The 25,709-nt window shown below is 39.6% G+C and overlaps 1 protein-coding gene across 3 annotated transcripts in view; it reads left to right on the top strand.

The window, feature by feature from the left end:
* Positions 1 to 24,383, top strand: part of LOC117938726 (ankyrin repeat and BTB/POZ domain-containing protein BTBD11-A) — a 156,978-nt gene extending 132,595 nt beyond the window's left edge. For 2 of the 3 annotated variants that reach the window (XM_034863564.1, XM_034863566.1), the window contains exons 4-17: positions 833 to 985; positions 2,379 to 2,544; positions 6,630 to 6,719; positions 9,235 to 9,336; positions 10,133 to 10,226; positions 12,545 to 12,680; positions 15,447 to 15,679; positions 17,702 to 17,880; positions 18,119 to 18,224; positions 19,940 to 20,042; positions 20,135 to 20,216; positions 20,411 to 20,479; positions 20,565 to 20,678; positions 21,444 to 24,383. In XM_034863564.1, coding sequence (XP_034719455.1) covers positions 833 to 985; positions 2,379 to 2,544; positions 6,630 to 6,719; positions 9,235 to 9,336; positions 10,133 to 10,226; positions 12,545 to 12,680; positions 15,447 to 15,679; positions 17,702 to 17,880; positions 18,119 to 18,224; positions 19,940 to 20,042; positions 20,135 to 20,216; positions 20,411 to 20,479; positions 20,565 to 20,678; positions 21,444 to 21,674 — 1,858 coding nt within the window. In that variant the 3' untranslated portion in view covers positions 21,675 to 24,383. The remainder of the gene's footprint in view (positions 1 to 832; positions 986 to 2,378; positions 2,545 to 6,629; positions 6,720 to 9,234; positions 9,337 to 10,132; positions 10,227 to 12,544; positions 12,681 to 15,446; positions 15,680 to 17,701; positions 17,881 to 18,118; positions 18,225 to 19,939; positions 20,043 to 20,134; positions 20,217 to 20,410; positions 20,480 to 20,564; positions 20,679 to 21,443) is intronic. The other variant, XM_034863565.1, reaches the window with a different exon arrangement.
* The last annotated feature ends 1,326 nt before the right edge of the window (positions 24,384 to 25,709 follow it).

Raw genomic sequence — 25,709 nt, 5'->3', positions numbered from 1 at the left:
ATTAAATATATGTGACACAGGTCACATTAATCATGAAACTTTATATAATAATATGGCATGTAACATTTTGTGTATCTGCATTGGTAAATGTATCAATTTTTTTCTCTTTTATAGCCTTCTTCAGATCTTTTTTGTGTGCGTTTTGTTATACACAATTAAAACACAATGTGTTCTTCATATTGCATATCATTTCAATATGTATGTTTATTTTTATATAAAACACTTTTTCATGTTATATAATTACCTACTATTTGCACAGCATCACACATGCTATAGCTTAGGTTTAGTAGGTTAAATTCCCTGAAAACTGAAATCAGAAGTATTTTTTCTGGAACATTACACTCATGAAAACAAAAACATCTGAAGGTTTCACTTATAAGTAAGGGATCACTTATAACGAATTTAAGACAACTTTACTTCATTAGGACAGTGTAGGTGTGGTTTGATCAGACCAATCAACTGTCGTCAGGTGTGGATAAAAAAAACAAAAACTGACTGGTACTGTATGTCACCTTTTTTAACAACGGAGACCCATTCCATTTCAAACAAGCAGAAAGAGCACAGAGTCTGTCATATAAAATAACCCAAACTGCTCTAACTTTGGTAGAAAATAGTGTGTGTATGTGCGATCCCATCAGTCATGGTAAGAAATCTATAAACTTTCAGGTGCTTTTAAAATCATTTTTCAGTTTTTTTAAAAACCTCTTCATACTTAAAGGGTACATTGTTTAGTTTTTTTATCATTATTTGAATCCTTATTGCTTGTGGATAAGGGCATTTTACATTCCTTTAAGTTTCACCGAGTTGGATATGATTTGCACATTTGATGTAGGCCGTTCCTGGTACTGCCTCCGCTGATGGAGTGGATCCGGGTGGCTGTCGCTCACACCGAGCATCGACGAAGCTTCTCTGTGGACAGCGACGACGTGAGGCAGGCCGCCAGGCTGCTGCTCCCTGGTGTGGACTGTGAACCACGACAAATAAAGTAAGGATGTGATGCTTATGACAAAGCAACAGGCAAGCTGCTCTTGAGGCGGAAATAATCCCACAGGTTTAGATAAACTTCAGTGAGTGAAGATGGAGTAAGTCCTTGCTTCTGGAAGTGTTTAATCATCATAACATTTAGCCCATAAGCCCAGCAGCATAACTCAGAAATCTCTTAGGGCATAGATTCTTCCCCCCCAAAAAATGTTTTCTACAAATCTATAAAGCCCTCTTTTGGACTGGAACGTATTATAACATGCAAGCCAGATATCCACACTGACATACAGAGAAACAGTGATTACGTCAAAGCTATATTCAATACAAAATATACAAAAGCATGCTAATGAATGTGTATAAATAAAGTTTTGTATTGTCATGTATCATCAGTAAATTTCCACTTCCTGGTACTGATTGATCGCTCCCTATATAACTTTGATAGCAGGAGCTTTACATGATTTTGGTGTTTATTACTAATTAACCTATGTTAGCATGCTTATATGCTGAACTAGGGTGGATAACATTAAATCTGCTAAACACAAGCATGTAACTTTAGCATTTAGCTCAAATACAGCTTCACAGAGCTGCAAGCATGGCTGCAATCTTGTTGCAGTGTCAATCTTAAAAGTGTGTTCATGAGACTCAGCAGTTACGAAATGAAGTCCCTCTTTTATGGACTGCAGCAGCCAGTCGGCTGGCTTTGTGACTCGGGGATATATCTTCTCTCAGCATGTTTCTCCCTCACCTGTTTCCCCCTCTCTTCCCCTTTTCTCGTCTCTATTCGCCTTCACAAACACACCTCAGCAGGCACGTAGCCGTGTACAATATTTGTCACCCAGCCACTCACTTGGCAACGTCGTGTTTGTGTCAGTGGGTTAAAAGTCTAATCACATCTCAAATACCTGCAGAGAAATAATTAATGAAGCACTAAGAGGTGTGAATTGCCAATTAACATCTTATTATACATGTCGCATAATTGTCAAGTAAAATTTGACAAAAATCACAAAACGGTTCCTCTGTGACCCTGTGGGAAAGGACAGCTGTGACAGCTGCGCACAGCTTGGATTAAGAGGCTTTACGGGAAACATGCATGAGTAATAATGAGTCACAGCGAAGGCGTTACCTGGAGAAAAGCTACTTTAGGAAGGCAAGAAAGTTAAGACGCAAGCAAAGTGAATGGACTTTGAATGCAAAGAGCTTGAAATATTTGACATAAACATGTAAAGTTCAAGTTCATTTTATAAAATTCAAGACTTTAAGTTGGGGAAAGCAGAGGAGCTGTCATTTGAAGTTTCCTTCAGTGTGCAATAGAGGTGTTTATCCACAGATCTCAAAATCCATTCCTGAGATAAGCTCCTACTTCATCACACTAATGGATCTGCTGTTACCATCTGCAGAGCGGAGGATTGTTTCTGTGCTACGAGAAAGCTGGATGCCGCCTCCACAGAGGCCAAGTTCTTGCAGGATTTGGGCTTCAGGATGCTCAACTGCGGACGGACGGACCTGGTCAAGCAGGCCGTGAACCTGCTGGGGCCCGATGGCATTAACAGCATGAGTGAACAGGTCCGGCACTTAACACACACTCCTACATGTGCATACAGCATAAACATCACACACCTACACAGCAATAGTGAAGAGAGTTAAACACCCTGAATTTCTAACAAGTACACCTGGCAATCCATCTCTGTTCACACATAGGCTGAGCACAGGCTGCTCCCTATGAGTCATGCAATGTGTTAAATTCTTATGCCATGATACAACTTTTCAAAATTCACCTTATGTACAAGAGAATCCTGGTTTCTTTGCGTCTGTGTACAATTGTTGAGCACAGTATACGAATATGCACAGATATAGGCAGCATCTCAATATTGGCTGTGATATTTTTACCCCGCACAAATGTCACATCCCTTCTTTACAGATTGTTACTAAGACACCACAACAATCAGCTGAACCCACACTTTACAGTAGTGTCGGGATCTCTGATGCTCAACGAAGATAAACATCCATGAATCCATTTAGAAATCATAACAAAAACCAATCTGTGTAATAATTATCAATTAATTTGCTGATTATTTTCCAGTTAACCATTTTACTAAACCCCAATAAGATGTCATTAAATAGCTTGTTTTATCCGGCCAGCGCTCCAAAACCAAAAGATAGTTAGTTAGTTTATGACTGTATGATGACAAATTGGAGTGGTTATTTAGATTTAATATTTATAAGTTTGGGACTTTTGTTTTTAAAGCTTCGCATAAAAGACTAGAAGCTCAAGCCCTCCTAAATTTCATCTCAGGCCCCGTAAAGATTTAAAAAAAAAAAACAGTTTTGTCACTTCAAGTTAGAGTTTGTGAACGTGTCTGTTAGTGACAGAGGACAACAATCACAGTTTCAATGGGTTTGAAACAGGTGTAAAATCCTGTGTCTGTCACCAATGCTATGCACCTGTTACCCCATCCAGGAAAGGGTCAGGCAGACAACAGAAACACACTGTATCCGTGTCACAATGTCATTAGGAGCTGAGCCCCCCTGAAGGTCTGATTCTAGAATTGCTCCTGGTATGTGGTTACCTTGGCATCTGGTCCTTTGTCCTAGGTAATGGTGTAAGCCTGTGTGGGCTAGGCATATTTTATTGTATGCATGACACATAATTAAAAATAAGTATTTATTCATTCATTCATTACCACCTGAGACACTTAAAGCAGCAAATCCTTATAATTAAGATGCTGTGAGCAATCATTGTTTGGCAACTTTGCATGAAAAATGACTAATGAGTAATCAATTTATATTAAAATGGTGGCCGTATCAACGGTTTCCAACAACTTCCGGTGAATAGAAACATTTTGTGAAATGAACACAGATAGTAACTGTGTATTATAACCCTACTGTTTATCCAAAAAATGAAGCAGAAAGGAATGATCTAATGGTCCGTTTGCACCTAATACTGCAGTACCCTTTTCCTGGACTGGTTCAATATCTCAATCTTACTGCATCCAAGTGTTAATGTCTTTTGGGATTTTGTACTTTTCCCAGTCAATGGAAATATTGGTAAATCCTTGCGCTACTAAGTGGAAGCTAATCGTGCAATCTGATTTTCCGTGGGCAGAAAGCTATGCCTCGTTAAGTTCATTTAAGAAGCTCTTGGCAGCTCTAGAGTCAGATACTCTACACACATTACAAAGCCCCTTTTTCCATTTTTGTTTCTAACATGAATGTATATTATTAAGAAAACATGCAGGTTTCTTGTTATCTAGCTCCTGGCAGCTTGATTCATATCACATTCATTTAGATGGTTTGACTGGAACAGACCTGACTTTGTTTTGAGTATTTACAGGTCCTTATGCTTATACAGAATTGTATTGACCAACACTTTTCCGTCTCACTCCTCACATAAATAACAAGTTGTAGTGACATACAGGCTTTTTATTAACTTGAAAAAAAAACTGCAAAATGTTGCTCGGGGCCAGACAGCATTACAGGAGCATAAAGTAAAAGTTGCCATCTGTCATTGCTGCTGGGACACATTTGAACTCATCACAATGATCATCGGGATTCGCCGTCTATCGCCCTTTAGCTGGTTGCTGATTAAACAGATTGGAGTCCAGGAAATATTTAAGAATGAATCACCACAAAGGGATATCAGTCTTCAACATAAAGTGCTTTGGTGTGTTATGAGTGAGTCATAAAAGGCCTGTGTCGAACATAACGGCCCAGATCAGACATATGATTAAAGGCTGTTTTATGGAAGCTCGTCCACTTTAGAGTGTTCTTTGTTTTAGGCCAGCTAGTCTGATAAATGGGAATAACTCTCTACCTGCCTTTAATATAGTTATTTTGTTATTTTTCTCTTTGCAAAAACAATAGATGAGGCTTTAGGAGAGATGAGGCTCGGAAAGCATAATGTGTGTGGGGGTGTCAGGCTCATGAGAGTGCTCTGTGTGCATATGGTGGCTGTACAGACATAACATGTTAGGATTTTCACAGCCCACCAATGCTGTCACTCTGGTTGGAAAGACACTGTTATTTCGAAGCAGTTATGATTATGTCTGGTAAATTAGGCTCTCCATGAAACTGATGAGGATGAAAATGGGCACTGAGTTTTATGTGTTATGTGAATACTGAGTATATGTCAGTGCAATCTTTATTCATTAGTAGCCCAGCAGTGATCGTGATCATATTGCACTTCAGAGGTTCCTTATGTGATTTAAAGAGCATTACCTAAGGAAAGACTTGGACACTAAATTACTTTGTTTTTCTATAGAGCAAATGAGCACAGCGGTTGGTGAGCTCCTTATAGAACTGCTGTTATCTTTAGAGCTTTGCAGATCCCAATGACATCTCCATTTTTCATGGTATAGTTAGGAGACACGACCAAGCATCGTGAGTGTTTGTTCGGTGCGATAATAAATAAACATTCAAGATGGCAAATAGTACACCATTAGAGTGGTGAATGCTTAAAAAACTACAAGTTCACTCCAATCAAGTCATGTGTTACTGAATATCCAAAAAGCAAACATCCTCCCTCACTGAGATCTTTGGAAATGTGTTATATAAGTTTTAAAACATATACAGTACATCTAACACTATTTTCTATACCTGCCATGTGTAAGATGCACATTAACACTAGAGAACTCTTAATGTGTGATCATGTCAACATGTTGTTGTTTTGTTTTTATGACACTATCGTATGATGACAAACTGACCCTGGATCTATGTATGATCCAATCCTAGGTCTTCTACTGTGGGCGCTGTTGCTACTCATAATCTCAAATAAAGTGTATGATGATACATTAGAGCTTTTGTTTGGTTTAAAAGAGTTCAAACATTTTCAAGTCTGATTTACAACCATAGTGCAATTTGAGCACATCTATAACAATGCATCACATTTTATGTGATGGTTATATGTTAATTGGTAAGATATCTAACAGGTAATCGTAGCTTTCAAATACATTTAGTGGAGTACAATACTTGTCTCCTAAAGGTATAGTATGTAATTAAAATGTCAACCTAAAAACAACTACACTTTTGTTTATATTTTGGTGAGTTGTGTACTCACAAATTTCCCAAACGTTTAACATGAATCTGTTTTATTCAATGTTGTTACTGGTTTAAATCACTGGGTCTGTTTGTTTTGGAGAGGAGGAGACCCTTGTGGATGTATTGGCCCCTTGTAAAAACCTCCTGAAGGTATCCTAACCAGGAGAAGCTAACTAACGGTGGTGAAGACAACGACTCCCATGATCCCACGCTATTTCACAATGTCACCAAACTCTGCCTTTTGTAATTGTTTTGATTGAGAGACCCCTAGCGGCAGAAAATGACATATTGTGCCTTCAACTGTAGTGAAGTAGAAGTATAACGTCCTCTAAAATGGTAATACACAAGCAAATTACAAGTATGTGCATTTGCCACTGTGGTTTAGAACTGAACCAATTCACTGGAAATCACAAATTTATGGCACTACTGTACTGTTCAAATTCAAAGAGTGTACCATTTTGAAAATAAAAAGAATTGTTTTGTTGGGTTTGGCTTAAAAAAGATCTCCTGGGAGAAATACAGTTTCACCTTTCCTCTCGACAAAAGTACATTGTAGAAATGAATAACCCAGCATGAACCCTTTATCCCTCCTCCCCCCTCCCTGCCTCCCACAGGGAATGACCCCTCTCATGTACGCCTGTGTACGCGGGGATGAGGCCATGGTTCAGATGCTGCTCGACGCCGGAGCCGACATCAACAGCGAGGTCAGTGTTCACGAGACACCATCAGTCTGTTTAAAGTGTCACAGTGATTCCACATTTTTGGTTGTTGTTTTTTGTCCAAAATGTTCATTTACATTTGTTGTTTGAAAACGATGAACCCACTTTGTGTTGCTCTCCCCCCCCTTTCTCTGTCTTAACTGTCTCACCTGCTGTCGGCATGCTGTCTGTTTTCCTGGTAGCTTATTACAGGAAGTGCACCAAAAAGCAGTAAAAGAGAATCATTTGCACAGTAACAATGATATAGACTAATAAGCCACTGATAGTCACTCAGTGCAGGCAGATATTACATTTTACACTGTAGACATTCAGCAGCAGTTTGTTTTAAACTGCATCAATAATGCATTACTGTTGTACAAGTGTGCACTCAGTGTAACTTGCTAGCACAGACTTGTGTTGAACGAAGATCAGTGTTAGTAACAGTGAAGCTTTATTATTTGTTGTTTGTTTGTCTCTGCAGTGTGTCCTATGTGTGTGTTTGTAGCTGCTTGAATCTCAGTTGGCAGTAAGAGTAATTAGGGGTAGCAATGCTTCATGGATTCTCCTCCATCGCAGTGACCTCATTGTTGATTGTTGTAATTGCTCCATTGGTTGAGTGCATGTATTCCGTGCAGGCATGTTGACTCTAAAACAAAGCGCTACCTGTGTAATTCATCTTGTGATTGACACATGTTTAAAGCATTTGTTCACCCAAATTACAAGCAACATATTTTCTCATGTTTTTTCTAATGGAGTCTGGTCATGCAGATCTCTTTAAGTGCTTTTGAGATTTGTTGTCTATGCTATCTGGGATTTCAGCTAGCACACCAATACAATCGAGGTACACAGACATTTGCTATCCAAAAAACAATGTTCTGGTTTAACTAGATCAGTTGCCCCCTGCCAATCGGAAGGGTCAAACTGGATTATTAAAGGGTAAATAATAATAATAATAAATGTATTAATGTATACTGTATTAATACCACAAGGGGAAAATTACAAGTGACTATATATACTGTATATGTATAAACAATATAGTTATAGTATAAGGGGTAAGAGTATGACTATAAAGAATTTGTTTGTTTTTTCACAATTCTTTCTTGTGAAATTAAGGTTACTTCTACTTCTTCAAGCCTCTAAAAGGTTTTTAGTTGAACTCCTCAGAACCTGTCTCATCCACTTAACTTATAGCAAGCCGTAGCAGCACTGCTGTTGTGCTTTACTTATATTCCCAACACTAATTGTGTTTACATTCTTTCAATTACATTGTGCTGTAGAGCTACAGCGGGCTATGCACATACTTATGTAACTAAAGTATAATCCAGATAATTGTCTCTGTTTTTACCTTCTTCCATTTACTATGGACAGAGAGCAACAATCACAGTGAGCAGCAGGTTTTCAGTGATGTCTCACCTAGATGTGTGTTACTTAAAAAAGAAGATTACTGACTTTTCTCAACATGTTTCATGATGGCTTCATAGATAAAAGTTAACCCCTAACATTCTTGGCTAGACAGGTTTTAAAACACTGACCTAGATAACCCGTAGAATTTACTGTCAACAGGTGTTATGTTAGCTTTTTCTTTGGGAGAAAATGGTTCTGTGGGTTGTGACACGTTACTCTGAATTAGAAATGTTCGACACAAAGTGAATTCCCTGTCACCTCTACTGTTTAAAGGTGGCAACAGAAATCTTAAAACCTCACCACATGAAACTATTGCATGGCTAAATACGCTTAACATTTCTGATTACAATTTGGGTGAACTGGTCCTTTAATAAGTAAAGCAGATGATGTTGCATAACGCTGATTGAAAATTACACTATTTCAGATGTTTGTTTAAATAACTCCGAGAGTCATGATGCACTCTCTGTTTCTGCTGAAACTATCATATTATCTCCTAATTAATAATTCATCATCGCTGTGAACACAAAAACCTTAACATTGCCTCTGTTGTGTAGCATCAGGGCTCAGATTAAGTGTGACATTACATTAAACATCAGTAAAAAAAAAGAAGGCCTCCTCCAGGCGATATTTAAAAACAATTTCTGTAAATTATCCTATGATAAAGCCACTTTAGAAATCACACAGCAACATTGGGGCTGTGTGGCTGTTTCATTTTACTCGGATGCCGCTTTGTTCCTGAGTCAGCACCACCCGTCTTGACAGTGTTTGTAGACTTTGCCAATGTTGTGTTTTCTCTCCGGTTTCATTCCCCTTTGAAATGAAACCCTATTTAAAGAGGGAGCTAGGCAGATAGTACAAAGGGTGGTCATGCGAGCCATGCCCAGGCAAATATACTCTGACTGAGGATTGAGATGAGAAATAGAAGTCAAGCTGCTGAAGATTTTCTGTGAGACTCAAGAGGAAAATCTCTCTCTGTCACTCTCCTGCCCTCCTTTGCTTACACTTCCCCTGCTACATACCGCTTCTCGCTCCTCCCTTCACCCCCATCTCCCGCCCTGAGCTGTGAATGTTAATGGCTGTATATCTCTCTCCCTGAACTTCACCTATGACTTCCCAGGTGCCAAGCACAGTAAACAAGCACCCCTCAGTTTATCCTGAAACACGCCAGGGGACGCCACTCACTTTCGCCGTGTTACAGGGACACATCCCTGTCGTGCAGGTAGTGACGTTTATGACCTGTAACCCTATGCCCTGACCTTTGCAGCAAAATGAGGATATAATGATGATGATTAATTATTATTATTATGGTACATCATAATAATATTAATACTAATAATGCAGTTTGTCGTTTTCATTTCTCATCCTTGATCCTGTCTGTGCAGTAATTATGTGGAGAGGATTTGATCAAGGCAAACTCTCCAGCTTAAGTATGTTTTTAATAATGTATGCACTTAATGTGTGTAGCTGAGTCACGCCAGCCCCCTGTTTTCACCAAAACTGAATCTAAGGATTGGTCCGACAGCTCCAAGGAGAAACCTCCGGAGGCAAACTAAACCGAGCAGAGCTCAGCCAGCCTGATACACAGCCTCAGGGATGCCAGATTTCACTGTTTTGCTCATTTTTTAAAATATATAATAAATTGTGTTTCAGTAGTTATTGTATGAGCTGACACTGGCTAAAAGCCTGATAAACAGCGTCGCCCTCAGGATTCTTTCAATTATTAATGTGCAACAACGCAATCAGAGTTATTTTGAGATGGAAAAAGAAACCATTTTGATTTGTTCTTTCTCAGCTCAGGCAAGTCATCACCAACCATAACAAGCTAATGAGGAAGTGAAGTCCAGAGCTAGGATAAACTCTACGTGGTTTACTTTTCCAACAGTTAAGGCTTTTCACTTTTGCCAAGCCTGAGTGTAACATTGTTCCCTCCCCCCCACCCCACCTGTTTTCTTCCTCTCCACGCTTTGTTTTCCCCTCCTGTCCTCCCTCTCCGCCTCTCTCCATCCCCGCCACAGTTGTTGCTGGATAACAGAGCGAATGTGGAGGGCGCCCTGCAGGATGGGGCGGAGAACTACACGGAGACCCCGCTTCAGCTGGCCTCTGCTGCAGGTAGATGTGGATTTCTCTTTCACGTTCATATTTGACCCAAGCATTCTTACTCTTGGTAGGGCCTTGAAAGGTTTAGTCATGACATGCTTGATTATAAGCTCACCAGAAGGCACGCTCGCTCCGCTTTTAATCATCTAATTATTTCATCACTTTCAACTACTATTTGAGATTTAAGGATGCAGTTAATTCTAAATGCTGCTTCTCATGATTGTGTTGTTGTATAGTTGTGCAACCTCTTATGAAAGAACCTGCAGTTTCATTCTATCAAAAAGGAGATTTAAACTGAATGAAATTATCCGTCAGAGCAGAACCAAATGTGCCAAAGGAAACATTTGACATTTAGAGATGCACGTTCAACTTCTAGCTGAATGTTGTGTTAGAAGAGAAGATTGATGAAATATGAAACTAAAGCTAGCAGCTGGTTAGCAAAGCTTAGCGTAAAGACTGGAGACAGGAGGGAAACCGCTAGCCTGGCTTGGATCAAAGGCCACAAATGTGCTCACCACCAGCTCTAAATCTCACAAAACATGCAAAAACTGAAGTAGTCCTGTAGAATAAAAAAGAATTGCCGGTACGGCACAGATATCTTCTTAATTCATAGTTTTTGTAGGTTTCAGGTTCATGACAGTGACTAATGATTAGATGTAGAGGTAAGTTGTCATCAGAGTCTTGTATTTACTGTAAAATTGCTAGGCAACCAGTGTAATACTACAAATAGTTGTTTTTACACTTTTTTGTATAAGTCTTAATGCTAAGCTAACTAGATGCTAGCTCCAGCCACATACTGTATGTTCTACCCTGCAGACCTCAGCAGACATTGCGTCTCTCTTCCCTCATAGCTCATACACAAAAGTGCTATCAATCTTTTCAACACACCCTTGTCAACAAAGGCACACATTTAGCATAAATGGCATTTATTTGCTCAATGATTGACTCATTATTTAAATAAGAGATAACTACACTGATGCCTTTTTAATTAATCTCAATGAAAGTGTTCAAAAGTGAATTCAAACATAACAAAGTTGACATCACAGCAGTGAATCTTCATGTTACAGTGAGTGACCGCAAGGAAGGTGTAGGCAGCTGCGTTTCTACGGTAACGAGTAATTCAAAACATACGGTCACAGATCATGAATACTATTAGCATCCAGCTCATTAAAATATAAATAATGTAGATGAAATAAAGACCACAATCCCAGAGCAAATGTTTTTAATGAATAGCAATGAGTGAGAACAGAATAATTGAATGCAGCTTCTGGCTCCTTCTCTGACTCCTCTTTACTGTCATATTAACTCTACAAGGACATAAAAGCTTGAGTAAACTATAGGGTATCAATTGACTTTATATGAGCAGTGTCTTTACTGTATCCGATAAGATCAGCATTGAAGTGTTTAAATCACTTTTAAGCTGGGACCTACAGTAGTTTATGTTCTTCTAATGCCTGGTAGAGTATATCGAGGATTGTGAGTTGTTCTCAGCAGAAAACCAAAAAAAAACGTTCATAGCTGTAGTAGCTCATCAATGTGGAGCCAGTTTTAGATACTTTGTATACTACTGGGTAGAAAAGTAGTACAGTACCAACTTGACAGTACTGCATTTTTTTACAGTAGGTGTCAAATAAATGAAGGTAAGTAGAAGTATAAAGTGGCAACAACGGAAAATACTCAGATACAAAGATCTCAACATTTCCCTCTGAAATGTAGTAGAGTAGAAGTATAAAGTAATATTAAATTGAAATACCTAACATTTCAATGTATTTTAACCTGGAACCTTTTTCTTCCATGTATTTGTGTCTAAGTGGCTATATAAAACCTTTCACAATTTCCATTTACTAAAAGCGCTGTCATTGCCACTGACAGGCTCATTGTTATTATATATTACGTAATTGCAGATGTGTTTAATCTCACTTCACAACGCTAGTAGTGACCGGAAATAACAGTACGCTGGTTCACACACATATGAGTTGAAGAGCGAGTCTGTTGCGTTGGCTCTGCCTAACGTCTCTGACAGACCAATGGAAAACGCGTCCCAAACCGTGCCCCTCTTGTGATATCTCACCCAGTTTGGAATACTGCAAATGCAAATACATTGGCTTCCATTGGTACGTCATAGACTCAATCACCTTTGGTTACCTCATTAGGTGATAGATAGTGACTTTAAAGTACAGGTGCCTCAAGATTTTACTTAAGATTTAATACTTGAGTAAATATGCTTAGTTACTTTCCACCACTGATCAACACAGATTGTTTTAAAATTATCAAATGTAAACCTTAGTTGGGTGTATTCACCCTTTATTCATCTGTTTCATCCTGGTTAGGTAACTTTGAGCTGGTGAGTTTGCTTTTGGAAAGAGGGGCAGACCCCATGATTGGGACCGTGTGTCGAAACGGCATCTCCTCTGCCCCGCTGGGAGACATGAACTCATACAGCCTCGCAGCAGCACATGGTCACAGGTAATACAGGCAATCACACACACACACACACACACACACACACACACACACACACACACAAACACACACACACACACTCAAGTGCCAGCCAGCAGAGATATATCCATTACCACAGTATTGATCCATTTACACACTGTGTCCTGGTTCATCTGCCTCTCACAAAATCCTGCAGTATGAGAGACGGCTATCTGAGTGTCTCTGTCAGACAGCAGGCAACAGTAAGTGCTGCAGTCTATTCAGCAGCACTTATAGCTTCAGTTTGACATCATTTCCCTGCAGCTGAATAAGATAAAGCCCATTAACATTCAGGGCAGTGAAGAGCTGTCAGGAAGTGGAGTAGTAGTAGCCAACAACACAATGCAGCATTATTAAGACAGTCAGTTATAGTATGATGATTATGCTGCGGTGTGTCGTGAGCGGGTTCAAACTGCATTAGGATTGGTTGTGAGATGGTGGGTGTAAGAGTTTAATATAAGGCAACAAAGAATTAGGAATGAGACTGCAGTATTTACAGATGTTACGCTTTTACTTTACATTTTATATGAAGTTTTAAACTCTTTGAGAAATAGGACTCAAGACACATATAGACACCAAATTGCAAAGGTGCAGTTTGTTTGCAAAATACACTTTTGTAGTCTTGTAGACAAGAAGATTGAAATCTGTTTTATTCTGTGCTGTTAGTAGAGAGGTTGGCCCAAGACATGTTTAACCAAAGTATTAATCTAGATGCTTAAAACTGCTGAACAAAAAAACAGCTACAGCTTTCTAATTTGTAAGCTAGCAAATATTGTATCCATAAATGACCTAGGTTTTGTTTTGACTTGAAATTAACTTAATTAATTTTTTTGACTTGAGGAAAGTATACAAAACCAGCAAATTCATGGGGGCTTCAGTGAAACCACAAAGTTCAGCTGTTGTTGGTCACTTAGAAGCTCAAATCTGCATTCTAACTTCTCATGAAATTAACATTTCACATTTTTGGTTTTACATGTTAAATGCACAAAATATATGTGTAAATATGACTTAGTTAGAGTTTTGTTGTATCTGTTTTCCTCTGCTTCCATTCTCTGTGCTAAGCTAAGGTTAACATGTCACTGAGCTGTTTCTAATATCAATCTTCTCATCTTACCTTCAGTAAGGAAGATAATAAATGCATTTCCTTTAACTATTTTCTTACATGGACCTCATGTACATTATATGGCCAAAAGTATATGGACACTCTCTTTGTTTTGGTGTGGGGCTTTTTTATATTTTGAACTGGACCAGTGTTAGATTTTTGTTAATGGGATTCTTAAAGGTCCTATGGCATGGAAATTTCCCTTTTTGAGGTTGTTTAAGATTAATATGAGTTCCCCCAGCCTGCCTATGGTCCCCCAGTGACTAGAAATGGTGATAGGTGTAAACCGAGCCCTGGGTATCCTGCTCTGCCTTTGAGAAAATGAAAGCTCAGATGGGCTGATCTGGAATCTGGCTACCCTCCCAGCCTCCACATTGCCCCCACTCTCGCTTCCTCACTAGCTACAGACTCAGAAATGGCAAATTGTGGGACTGGCTCTAGTGGATGTAATTCTGCACCAACGCTGAATTTTTGGAAAGAGACTTCAGATATAGTATTATGGGACCACCAAGGTCTATATAAAAGCATCCAAAGTGCACCATGTCATTGGACCTTTAAAGCCAGAGTTTGTGTCAACAATATTTTGTGGACGAGCCTTTCCTCTTTCAACCTGTGCACAAAGCCAGGTCCACAAAGAAATGATTATTATAATTTGGTGTAGTTGACTGGCCAGCACAGAGCCCAGCCTCAACCCCATCCAACACCTTTGGCACGAATCTGAAAATGTGAATCACCCAACATTAGTGTTGGACCTCACTTTTGTGGCTGAATGGAATTAAGTCCCTGCAGCAAGGCTCCAAAATCCAAGACAAGTGGAGGTTGTTGTCCATGGTCAAGGAATAATATGATCATCAATCACATAACGCTTTAATATTTGTGTGTCTGCATACTTTTGGTCATTCAGTGTTGATCCATGAACTAAACCAGAGAAAATACTGTGCTTATCTGCTCACCAACTGATGCACACTCAAACCCAGGCGACTGTTAGTGGAGATAAAAAAGCTTCAAAGTGACGGCTGTGAGCCTCCCACTGACTTTTCATCAGTGATCAAACAATCCCAAAAACCGGCTATGATGTTGTGTTTGACTTGGCAGCTAAACGAGCCCCTCCTCACTGAACAGACGGTGCAGTGATGCATCTTCAGAATGTGTTCACACTGTGTACGTTAACACACTGCGTCATTCCGTTGCAATGTTGCAAACAGTACTGATAAATATGCCAAAACAAATGTAATATTGCAACATTTTTACTTTCTGTTATTTTCAGAGGAGATAATCCGTTTCAGCTTCATATATTTAGACTTTACAGAATAGAGTACACAATCATGCTTAATTAAGTACATGAGAATATTTTGAGTGTCATCAGAGCTAGAGAGCTGGATGAGCTTAATGTGGAGTTAACACGGTACATGTATGCTTAATTTAGAAAGATTTCCCGCTCTGTGATCATCCACTTCACAACATCTCTTCCTACAGTTTAACGAGGGCTACCAGGCCATGCTAGGGGTTTTGCGGTGTTGTCATCCCCTTCCCACAGCTTGATTCCCTTTTGCCCTGACTATAAAACAATCTGTCACTGCGTCGTATCACTCCACTTTCCTTTAATCTATGTCCAGTTTTGTTATTATATTTTCCCTCTTTCCTTCTAGGAATGTATTTCGTAAGCTCCTGTCCCAGTCGGAGCAGGAAAAAGGGGACGTGCTGTCCCTGGAGGAGATCCTGGCTGAGAGTTCGGATCCCGTGGAGAAGAGGTTGGCGCCGCAGGCCAACGGAGGAGGGACGCTGCGAACAGGAAAGGCCAGACTGAGGGCCCTGAGAGAGGCCATGTACCATAGCGCAGAGCACGGCCATGTGGACATCTCCATAGACATCCGCAGCTTAGGTCAGATTTACTAATACATGCTTCACTGGCACACATGCATCGCTCTCTGGTGCCTCCAGCTGTCCTGGAGATGTGCTCATGCTGTGCCTGTCCCGTCCTGTGCTGTCCTGTACACACTCTAAGCAATCACTCATTCAACCATTAAACAGTTGCAGGAAGAAGGACATTTTATATCCGAGGCAATATTAGCTCAGGTCAAAGGTGAAGATGAGAAAGTGTCCTTGGGTAGTGCTAGTCATCCTCTTTCACCCTAACATTGTCCAAGTTCATTTGGCATAAGACCTAATGTGGCTGTTGATTAGTATTAATTCACCATCTCACCACAAGGGCCATTCGGTTGCTGTTCTGGACCTTTTGGTCAAATCACACAATCTTCAGCAGATGGAGTTTACTCAGCTGTAAGATTTTACCACTCTTATGTCTGTACGGTAAATATGATGCTACAGTCAGTAGCCGGTTAGCTTAGCTCAGCATAAATACTGGAAACGGGCAACATCCAGCCAGGCTCTGTTTAAAGGTAACAACATCTTTCTACCAGCTCCCCTAAAGTTCCCTGATAAACACGTAATATGTCATTATAACGCCCTGCGAAACCACAAGATTCATTTCCATACTTTGGTGTTTGTACAGATTAAAAAAAGGAGATTTATAATGTGTTAATTAGCCAGCTTTAGAGATGCTGGCAAGCTGATTTTGTAAATTCATGCTTTCCGTGAGGGTGTAAGTGACATTAATTTCATCTGCCCAAGTCTGTGAGGGTCTGCACAGACCCCTGTGCTGATATATAAAATATTTGAAGATTAAATTAATTGTCAGAGGACATTGTCTACATTTATTTGTTATTGCTACTGCCATTTCAGGCAGATTCCTGGAGGTTAAAGTTAGGGGGTAAAGCACACATTTAGGCCGGATATCCATTGCCTACCGCTTTCTTTGTGTTGGCATTTTAAACTCTGGTCAATTACTGAGGACTATGGTTACCTACTCCTCAGATTTCTGCAGGGTAAATCCAGACAGCTAGCTAGACTATCTGTCCAATCTGAGTTTTCTGTTGCACGACTAAAATCATCTTTTGACCGTACACATGTTCCACCAGAACAAGTTCCTTCCTGGGGCTTTTCTGCAGAGGCACCGCGGCTTCTCCTGGTGCGTAGCTCTGCCCAAGACGATTGTGATTGCTTTAAAGAAATGCCAATAAACCAGAGCATGTTTTTGTGTGTACTTGCCAGACCAGTCTGGAAAAGCGAGATGTGGTGTGCAAACTCTAGATTTTAGTATACATATAGAGAAGCGTCAGAGCGGCCGCTGTTCATGTCCGTACTGAAGTATTGAAACTTAACTTTTTCCAGTCTTTGTGCTAACCTAAGCTCACTATCTTCTGGCTGTAGCTTCTGAAGGGACCATGTGGTGAGATTGTTTGTGAATAACTGTTTTCAAGTCAACGAATGATAGGGGAAAAATATTGGAAATGCCCGTCACAAAATCCCCGAGCCCAAGGTGATGTCTTTAAATTGCTTGTTTTGTACGACCATCTTAAACCTAAAGATAGCAAATCTATAGTTAAATGAAACACAGAAAAGCAGCAAATACTCACATTTAAGAAGTTGAAAATGGATAAACTAATTAATCACTTACTAAAACTGTAAAAACAACAACTTTTTACTCCATTAATCAACTTATAATTTCAGCAGAGCTGTTGATACACAACACCATCACTGTCATGTCATGATTTATGTTAATCTCACATACATCATCCAGTACTCATCATACTGTTGCAGAACATTGCAACCATTTGTCAACTGGACCATCTTTAATTACATTCAAGTGTTGTCTTTATATTCCCGCCGGAGCCTCTGACTTTCCAATATTTCAACACTCACCATGCAATCGCCTTTCAACTCACACAAACACCACAAAGTGATGGAAACATGGTCGGTTCTCTCGCCCCTGATACTGCTCTGATTTAGATGGGCTTTACCATGCACGAGCGTGTATTCAATGTTTGTGTGGTGGTATTCCCAGGTGTTCCCTGGACACTGCACACTTGGCTCGAGTCCCTGCGTACCTGCTTCATCCAGCACCGCCGGCCGCTGATCCAGGGTCTGCTCAAAGACTTCAGCTGCATCCAGGAGGAGGAGTACACAGAGGAGCTCATCACACACGGCCTGCCGCTCATGTTTCAGATCCTCCGATCCAGCAAGGTCACCGGGGCTTTCTTTCATGTTCATGTAAACAAAATGCTTATTGAAACGTCTGACAAAGTAAGGCTGGTTTGCTGGGAATACAAACCGTCCTGTGATCTTGTGTTAGGGTGTCATTTTGCATATATTCAGTTGCTCTCCAAACCATATTAACATACATTTGCATGGAAAACAAAGGCCAGAAAACTCTACTCTGTATAAAGTTTCCGTTCTCAGTTGTGTTGGTGTCTGTCTGCAGAACGAGGTGATAAGCCAGCAGCTGTCAGTCATTTTCACCCAGTGCTACGGGCCCTTCCCCATCCCTAAACTGACAGAGATCAAGAAGAAGCAGACCTCGCGCTTAGGTAAGAGAGCAAGTTAAAAATGGTGACTGTTGCTCAACATTGTCTTGTACTTGCTGCATAAAATGAAGCTGAGTGATTAGGGACTCACAGCTGGGTTATATAATGAAAGTGGCAGGCCGAGATATTCTTGTTTTTGGGTAAATATGTCTCCAACTGGTGAGGCCACTCAAACTTTGCTTTAAGGGATACCTTTACATTTTAATTCAGCTCTGTGTCATCTTTGTGTGGGCAGTGTGTTTAGATAAGGTGTTTGGCTTCTCTCCGTGGGGTCAGAGCACGGAGCTCTGAGTAGCCGTGGTCCGCTGAAATCTCAGCGCATTTTGCGTCATCCAGCGGCTCACGGCAGACCTCGGCTGCTCGGAGAACCTTGCACTGCAGCTCACACTGCCATAACACAGAGCTGGATTTAAATCAGCAAAATATCCCTATTACACAAAGACATCCTTTCTTCTCACTTTTTTCCTCAAAATCTGTCGTTCGTGAAGTGGCGACTTTGTTTTCTAGTTTTCTAGCATATATATATATATATATATATATATATATATATATATATATATATATATATATATATATATATATATATATATATAGTGTGTGTGTGTGTGTGTGTGTGTGTGTGTGTATATACATATACCGTATGTATGTATGTACTTATGTGTGTGTGTGTGTGTTTGTATGTGTATCTATGTGTATATATGTATGTATGTGTGTATATATATATATGTATATATATGTGTATATATATATATATATGTATATATATGGTAGTTATTACGTCTTCTGCAGTTTTGGGGTTTAGCATTTTCTATTAGGTTATCTGCAGTTCATGAAAAGAGTCTTAAAAAGCTTTCAGTTCAGTTTCCTCAACAACTAAAAAGGTTTTTGAATTTATGTAATGTAATGTAATTTACAAAAGTATTTTCTCTTTGCCTGCTGTAGGCAGCGATGAATGTTTTTGCAGGCTGTCGGGAGACATTATAAACTCACTTTGAACGGCTTCAAACATTTATCATATGATTTGGAAGCAGGTATTTGCATGTCTGTAATGATGTGATTTATCAATCTGATCTGGTATTAAAAGCTCCTTTAAAGTTGGGAAGGTCACAAACATTTACCAATTTAAATGTTTTCATGTGTAATTAGAGCATGAGGAAGCACTGAAACATTCAGTGACTGTGCTGCAGCACCACCTTGTGTTTGATCAACAACTGGCTTAGAATAAAACTGGTTAACTTTGTATGTGGGGAGAATGAATGCTTTAAAAACCTTTGACAGCTAATTAATTTATCAGGATGTTCAAGCTTAATCTTTAAGAAACTGTTCAATGAACCGAATATCAATTTCAACTGCCTGTCTTTTAGAATACCAATAAAATGGGAATTGTTATATTTTGATAATGCTGCCCTGATAGCGGAGTGATGAATCACACTCAGTAATTAATGACCACATTAAATTCATCTTTTGTTCTGCATCCAACGTTTAGGAGGCTTGATTAATGAAGCGTCATTTGTCTTTTTAAGATTATGTTTTGGGACATGTTAGGCCTTTAGTTATAGGACAGCTGAAGACATGAGAGAGAGAGAGGGAATGACATGCAGCAAAGGGCCTCAGGTTGGAGTCAAACCTGCGAAAATGGGTATGCGGTCTATCAGGTGAGCTACCCAGGCGCCCCTCATTTGACTGTTATTATTGCATCTTTTTGTCTTCTTCTTCAGACCCCCACTTCCTTAACAACAAGGACATGTCTGATGTTACTTTCCTGGTGGAGGGGAAACCGTTTTATGCACATAAGGTTTTGCTGTTTACAGCTTCAGCCAGGTAAAGAAGAATTTTGCTGTTTATTGTTTTTTCTTCTTTTTTTTTCCTACACAGTTATAAATAAAGGTCCCGATTTCTTCTGTTTCATCCAGGTTCAAATCATTGCTCCAGAACCGGCCGGCAGCAGAGAACACCTGTATTGAGATCAGCCATGTCAAGTACAATATTTTCCATGTAAGAATTTTGTTGTCATCTAAAACCGCTCGGATCATTGGATTGTGGTTTTGTTTTCAAATTCAGTCAGTTACGGCTGCAACCAACATCTTCCAGGACGGACAGACATGCAATAGACGTGTACAGAGACCAAAACTGAGAATAAACAACAAAAACGATGCGATAGATTGAACCCTGACTGTTGTGTGTTTCAGTTGGTCATGCAGTATCTGTACTGTGGAGGCACTGAGTCTTTGCACATACGCAACACGGAAGTCATGGAGGTAAGAGAGACACAACCAAAGCCTGCTGAGCAACAGTGCAAGTATTAGAATTTCTAATCCTAGTTCTGTGCCTCATTCTGTGCAGCTCCTGTCTGCGGCCAAATTCTTCCAACTCGAGGCCCTTCAGAGACACTGTGAGATCATCTGCTCCAAGAACATCACCACGGAAACCTGTGTGGACCTCTACAAACATGCCAAGGTAAGATTCAAACAAAATGTCAACACATTGGCAATTGCAGATAACAATTTAAAAAATAATACAAACCTGTCACACAAACCCCACTTCCTATAAAATATATTTTATTTAAAGTTAAGCTGTTCCTACATTTTATAGTAATAATGGATTACATGACTAATTATATGTGAAAGAGTTTGCTCATAGTGATGCACCCATAGATGAATTACCACCCGACTCTGCAGTGTAGCATCTTTTAACTCACTGTTGTTGGATTTACGGCCCGCGACTTTATTTGTTTTGGTTCACTCTCAGCACTCTCATCGTGTTTTTTGACAACAACAAAAAAGCTCTGAAAACCAACTGTGCACTACCAGCCAATCATCAAACAGCAGACAGTAAAAACTAGCAACTAGATGGTGAACCTAGCCCATCGTTATACCTGCTAAACATTGGCATGTTACCATTGTCATTGTGACCAAGTTAGCATGCTAAAGCACTGCTAAGCCTAAGTACAGCCTCACAGAGCTGCTAGCATGGCTAAAGACTGTGTTTTTTGTTAGATAAGTTATCTTAAAAAGTAACAAAACAGTGGCAAACAGCAGTGCATGCCAGTAACCCTGCCCTTTAAAAGCAACACAACACTACATCAACCTGCACCAGGAAGGCCTACATTTCCTACAAAAACAACTATCAACATAATTGGAAGATGCTCTTAACACATACAAATTACCCTTCAGAATAGTTCAAAACTCTCTGCCGTTGTCTCTCCATCTTAAATCGCTGTAGTTCCTTGGTGCCTCGGAGCTCACAGCTTTCATCGAGGGTTATTTCCTGAAGAACATGGTGCTGCTGATTGAACTCGACGGCTTCAAGCTGCTGCTGTACGAGCCTCCTCCTGCAGAGAGCCCCGCGTCCAGCCCCGGCATCTGCTCCGACATTCTCCTCGACCTGGAGAAAACTCTGGCCACGCGCATCCACTCCATCCACCTCTCCACCTCCAAGGGCTCCGTGGTTTGATGTCATCCTCTCCGAAGCCCTCCGATCCAGGCACAGCATCCATGTAACACCACTTCTAACATCCAGCCCCATCCACCCCTCCTGCCCCCACTGCTGAAGAGGGGCTGGAATCGGGTGTTTTTATGTCAGGGATTCCCTTTAATTCTGCCCGTTGCAGCATCCCTTCCCCCCCACCCCAACCACCTTCCCTCCCTCTCAAGGGTTAATGATGGCATACTTGACAGAGTCAGAGAGAGAACTTTCTCGCTTTGTCAGAGGCTTAAACTCTGTCGTCCTAATGGCTCCCACTGATCACTTCACACCCCTACAGTAACAAAACCTGTCCAAAAAAGACAAAACCAGAACTGACTCAACCCAGCAGTATAACTTCAACCTAAACGTGATTATGAAACCTAGTGTATTTCATATAGGGCACATGCATGGAATACATTCTGTACACCTTTTTTGCTTAAAAAGGTAGAGTAGAATTTTAACTGAATAAAAGCAGCTTTCTCATCATCTCTAATATAAGACTTTATGGTTTACAAACATCACTTAATGGAAGTGGATGCCATCGCAGTTTAAAGTTTGACACATGCCAAAATATATTCCTACTATACAACCAATAAAAGTAGCAATGCCAGCAGACGGACTTTAGGTGGACTCGTTTGAACTTCTTTACATTTCATTCTGTCACTTCTGTGTTGGATACGTTTCACTGTGTTATATCTACTGTGTGCAGAGGCCAAACTGATCACAGGAACTTCCACCGTGGCCGACACTGCAGCGCTGATTAAACTAAAGCTGGCCCACTCAGTGAAATCTATGCTGACGTATGCTTGGTACAAGGATGTCCAACTGGGGAATTAACTTGTGAGAACTCCACGAACACTGTCGACTTTTTTTGCATGACACCTCCTCAACTGAGCTATCCTGATATTGCTTTTTAAGCAGAGCTTACTTCAAGGACCACTTTTGAAAGGGGGAAAACGCTGCTTATTAACTTTCTAGCCACTGCAAAACTGACTGGATGGGATTTAGAGATGGATTGAGATTGGCAGGGACTTTCTCTTTAAATATATTTAAAGCAAAGTGTAAATACGTCCTTAAAGTCAATGTGCTGGTTGTTCTTTTTTTTGTAAACTGATGTACAGTATTCCCCTACACTCGCTTGGCGGATGACACCAGTCTCATTGAATGTGCTCCCTGAACAGTTTGTTCCTGCTTTATGTGTCTGTTTATGCAACGTTGCATGTTTTATCTGTTTGTTTGAATCCTCCGTTTCGCTTTAGGTGTGCTTTCTGTGTAGATCGGTAGGCCTAAGCAGGGTGTTGATTGTACCAGTTGAAGTCCAGTCAGAGGATGTTCCCTTCAATTATTTTGCTATTTCTGATACATTCCAAATGATCAGGGTAGATCACGAGATACATTTTAAAGTCACTTTTTCTCTTTTAGGCTTCACCGCCGTCGAATTTCTCAAAAACATCAATTTTGTGAAAGAAAGGTTGAATTCCCACACTCTGTCAGCGCTGAGTTTATTATGACACAACAATGTTAGTGACTCATGAAGTACATCCCACCCACCTGTTTGTGTGCACATTTTCAATTTGTGCATAAAAACTTCTGAGTGGACAATAAAAACAGTAGCATTATCGGAAAAAGGTTGTCACGGTTGCCTGAGGTGGAACAGTTGGCCGATTACTATTTATTAAAGCAAAACAAAAATAACAGCCTTAGCAAATAAGTCATGAAGAAGAAAGAGACAAATAATGGCAGCAGAAAGATAGAGAGAAGACATATTCACATCATATCAAGTAATCTTGTTGCGTGGTCTTGCAATGGTTTAATGGCACCCGGCTGTAAAAGCTTCAGTGCATAATTAACAAAGGCTTGTATCATGTGGTCGCAGCGGCAGTGTTGTTGTCACTAATTCCTCATGGGGGCAACAGAAACTACACACTATACTTTAACATTTCAACTCCTAATATTCACATACCAGTAGTTGGTGGAAATGCACATTAATTAGCTTTTTTTGGAATATTTCATTAAAATTTGTTTAGAATTTGCTCAATAGCACATCTTTATACTAAAGCCAAAATAAGGGGGACCAAATCTCTTGAAACAAATACCTGAAACAAACAATGTATGTCCAAATAGGGGAGGCTGAATTGACCATTACCAATCCAAGTTTAATAACCTGGATTCATTTGTATTCCACCTATTTTGACAGATATTGTTCGTCACATTCTGGTTTTTAAATCACTTATAAATATGGGAATGGTTCCAGGCGTTGAGATTTTGCTCCCCTTCTTTTTACTGGTTGTTCTGGCTTTACTACAAAGATGTGTTGTTTCACAAACTCCGTAACTAAAATGTTGTGTCTAAAGAAACTGAGTGCAGAAATCTTGTGGAAATGTAAGCTTTTGTTCCACATGATTTCATTTTTCGTGCAATAAATAATACTTCAATCAAATCTAAAAGGACCAAACATCGAACCCGTCATTCAGCCTCTGGGGTATCAGCCCTGTTGTTTGGCTGGACCACGAGCCCTGTCACTCGGACACAATACATCTCAATTTAGGAGAAAATCATAGACCCTACAGCACATTTTATGAATGTAACAAAATATTTAACAAATGTGCAATATTTGCAGTCCAGCAACAAACCAAAAAAAAATTATGCTTCCCTCTGTTCCAACAATGCAAATGTCTCTAAAGTGTCCTCATACTTTGTGATGTGGTTATACATTAATCCGACTGTACTTTCACATTAAGAGACAAATCTTAAAATATTGTAGCACACTGATAATTACTTAAATATTTGTTGTGGGCCAAACATACACATTTTAAGAAAAACACCTAGGCATGTAAGAGTTGGTTTTAAGTTCTGTAAATAGTTACAGAAAAAATTAAATATAGATATTATCCTACAACTTTATTTTCTTACTTACACACATAGCACTATATATTTTATTTTACATTTCACAGCTATTTTGTTTTACAAAATTGAAAAAGGTTATATAAAAATATACTTTAAAGTTTTGAAATTAAGCAATATTTCCAAGATACTGTATTACTCTGAGTAGTACAGTGAATAATATGCCACAGGATATAGAGCTACAGTATAAATGGGAATTGAAAGACACATAACACACAAATGAGTGACTGGAAGAAAAAAAACTGAATTTACTATTTTTGGTTTATAGTTTATGTGACATCACATGGTGTGTTTTATTTGAAATGTCTTTAACTCTAAGTCTAACTTTAAGTCAGTTGATCTTACCCTGATGGCTTTAATGAAGATGATAATTTATTTAGACTCTGGTTGGAATAATTCACTTTATTGAATCATCACACATGCCCACATTTGAACTGAAGTGTGCTATTTAAAGGGGAAATGTAACTTAAAGATGCAAACCATTTTGTCTCCGCAGAGGTAAAAAGGTTCATAATGATGTCAAGCACTTCTTGTGCCAGTGTTACTCACTCTCACACACACAGACACACACACACACACACACACACACTCAAAAGCATTAGTATCTTAACAGTGAGCTTAGTCTTATTGTGATCAAACAGCAGCTGAATATTTAGAATAAGAGCATAAGCCGAAAGACTTAATCTCTGGTTCTTTTATTAGTCTAGTCTAACGTGATGCCATTAGCAAACAACTAACTTTAGCTTATCCCTGTGCTGGCGCTTTTGATTCATAATGGGTCAAATCCGTAGAGTAAATGTCGGTTTGCATGGCTCTTCTTGTTTAATGTTGAGAATGTGCTTTGTACACCAGCGTTGTCAAACAACACACTCCCCTTAATTTGTCTGAGCATTTATTTGCCTGCGTATTTGTTCCTGCTAATAAACAAGATTTCTCCTAGACGCAGTGGAAACATGCATGGGATATTCACTAGATTTCAAATCTACAGGGGAGGAATAGGGGACGAGCTTTTGCTTTTATTTTTCCTTCGATGAGAACATGTATATTGTACAAAATATATATAATATAAATTATACATGGTGTGAGAAGCAGGGATGTGGTGGAGTATAACTACAAAAA

Source organism: Etheostoma cragini, chromosome 23 (genome assembly GCF_013103735.1).
Source record: "Etheostoma cragini isolate CJK2018 chromosome 23, CSU_Ecrag_1.0, whole genome shotgun sequence".
Classification (NCBI taxonomy): Eukaryota; Metazoa; Chordata; class Actinopteri; order Perciformes; family Percidae; genus Etheostoma; species Etheostoma cragini.
Note: the sequence above shows the minus strand (reverse complement) of the source record. Positions and strands in the feature narration are given on the sequence as shown.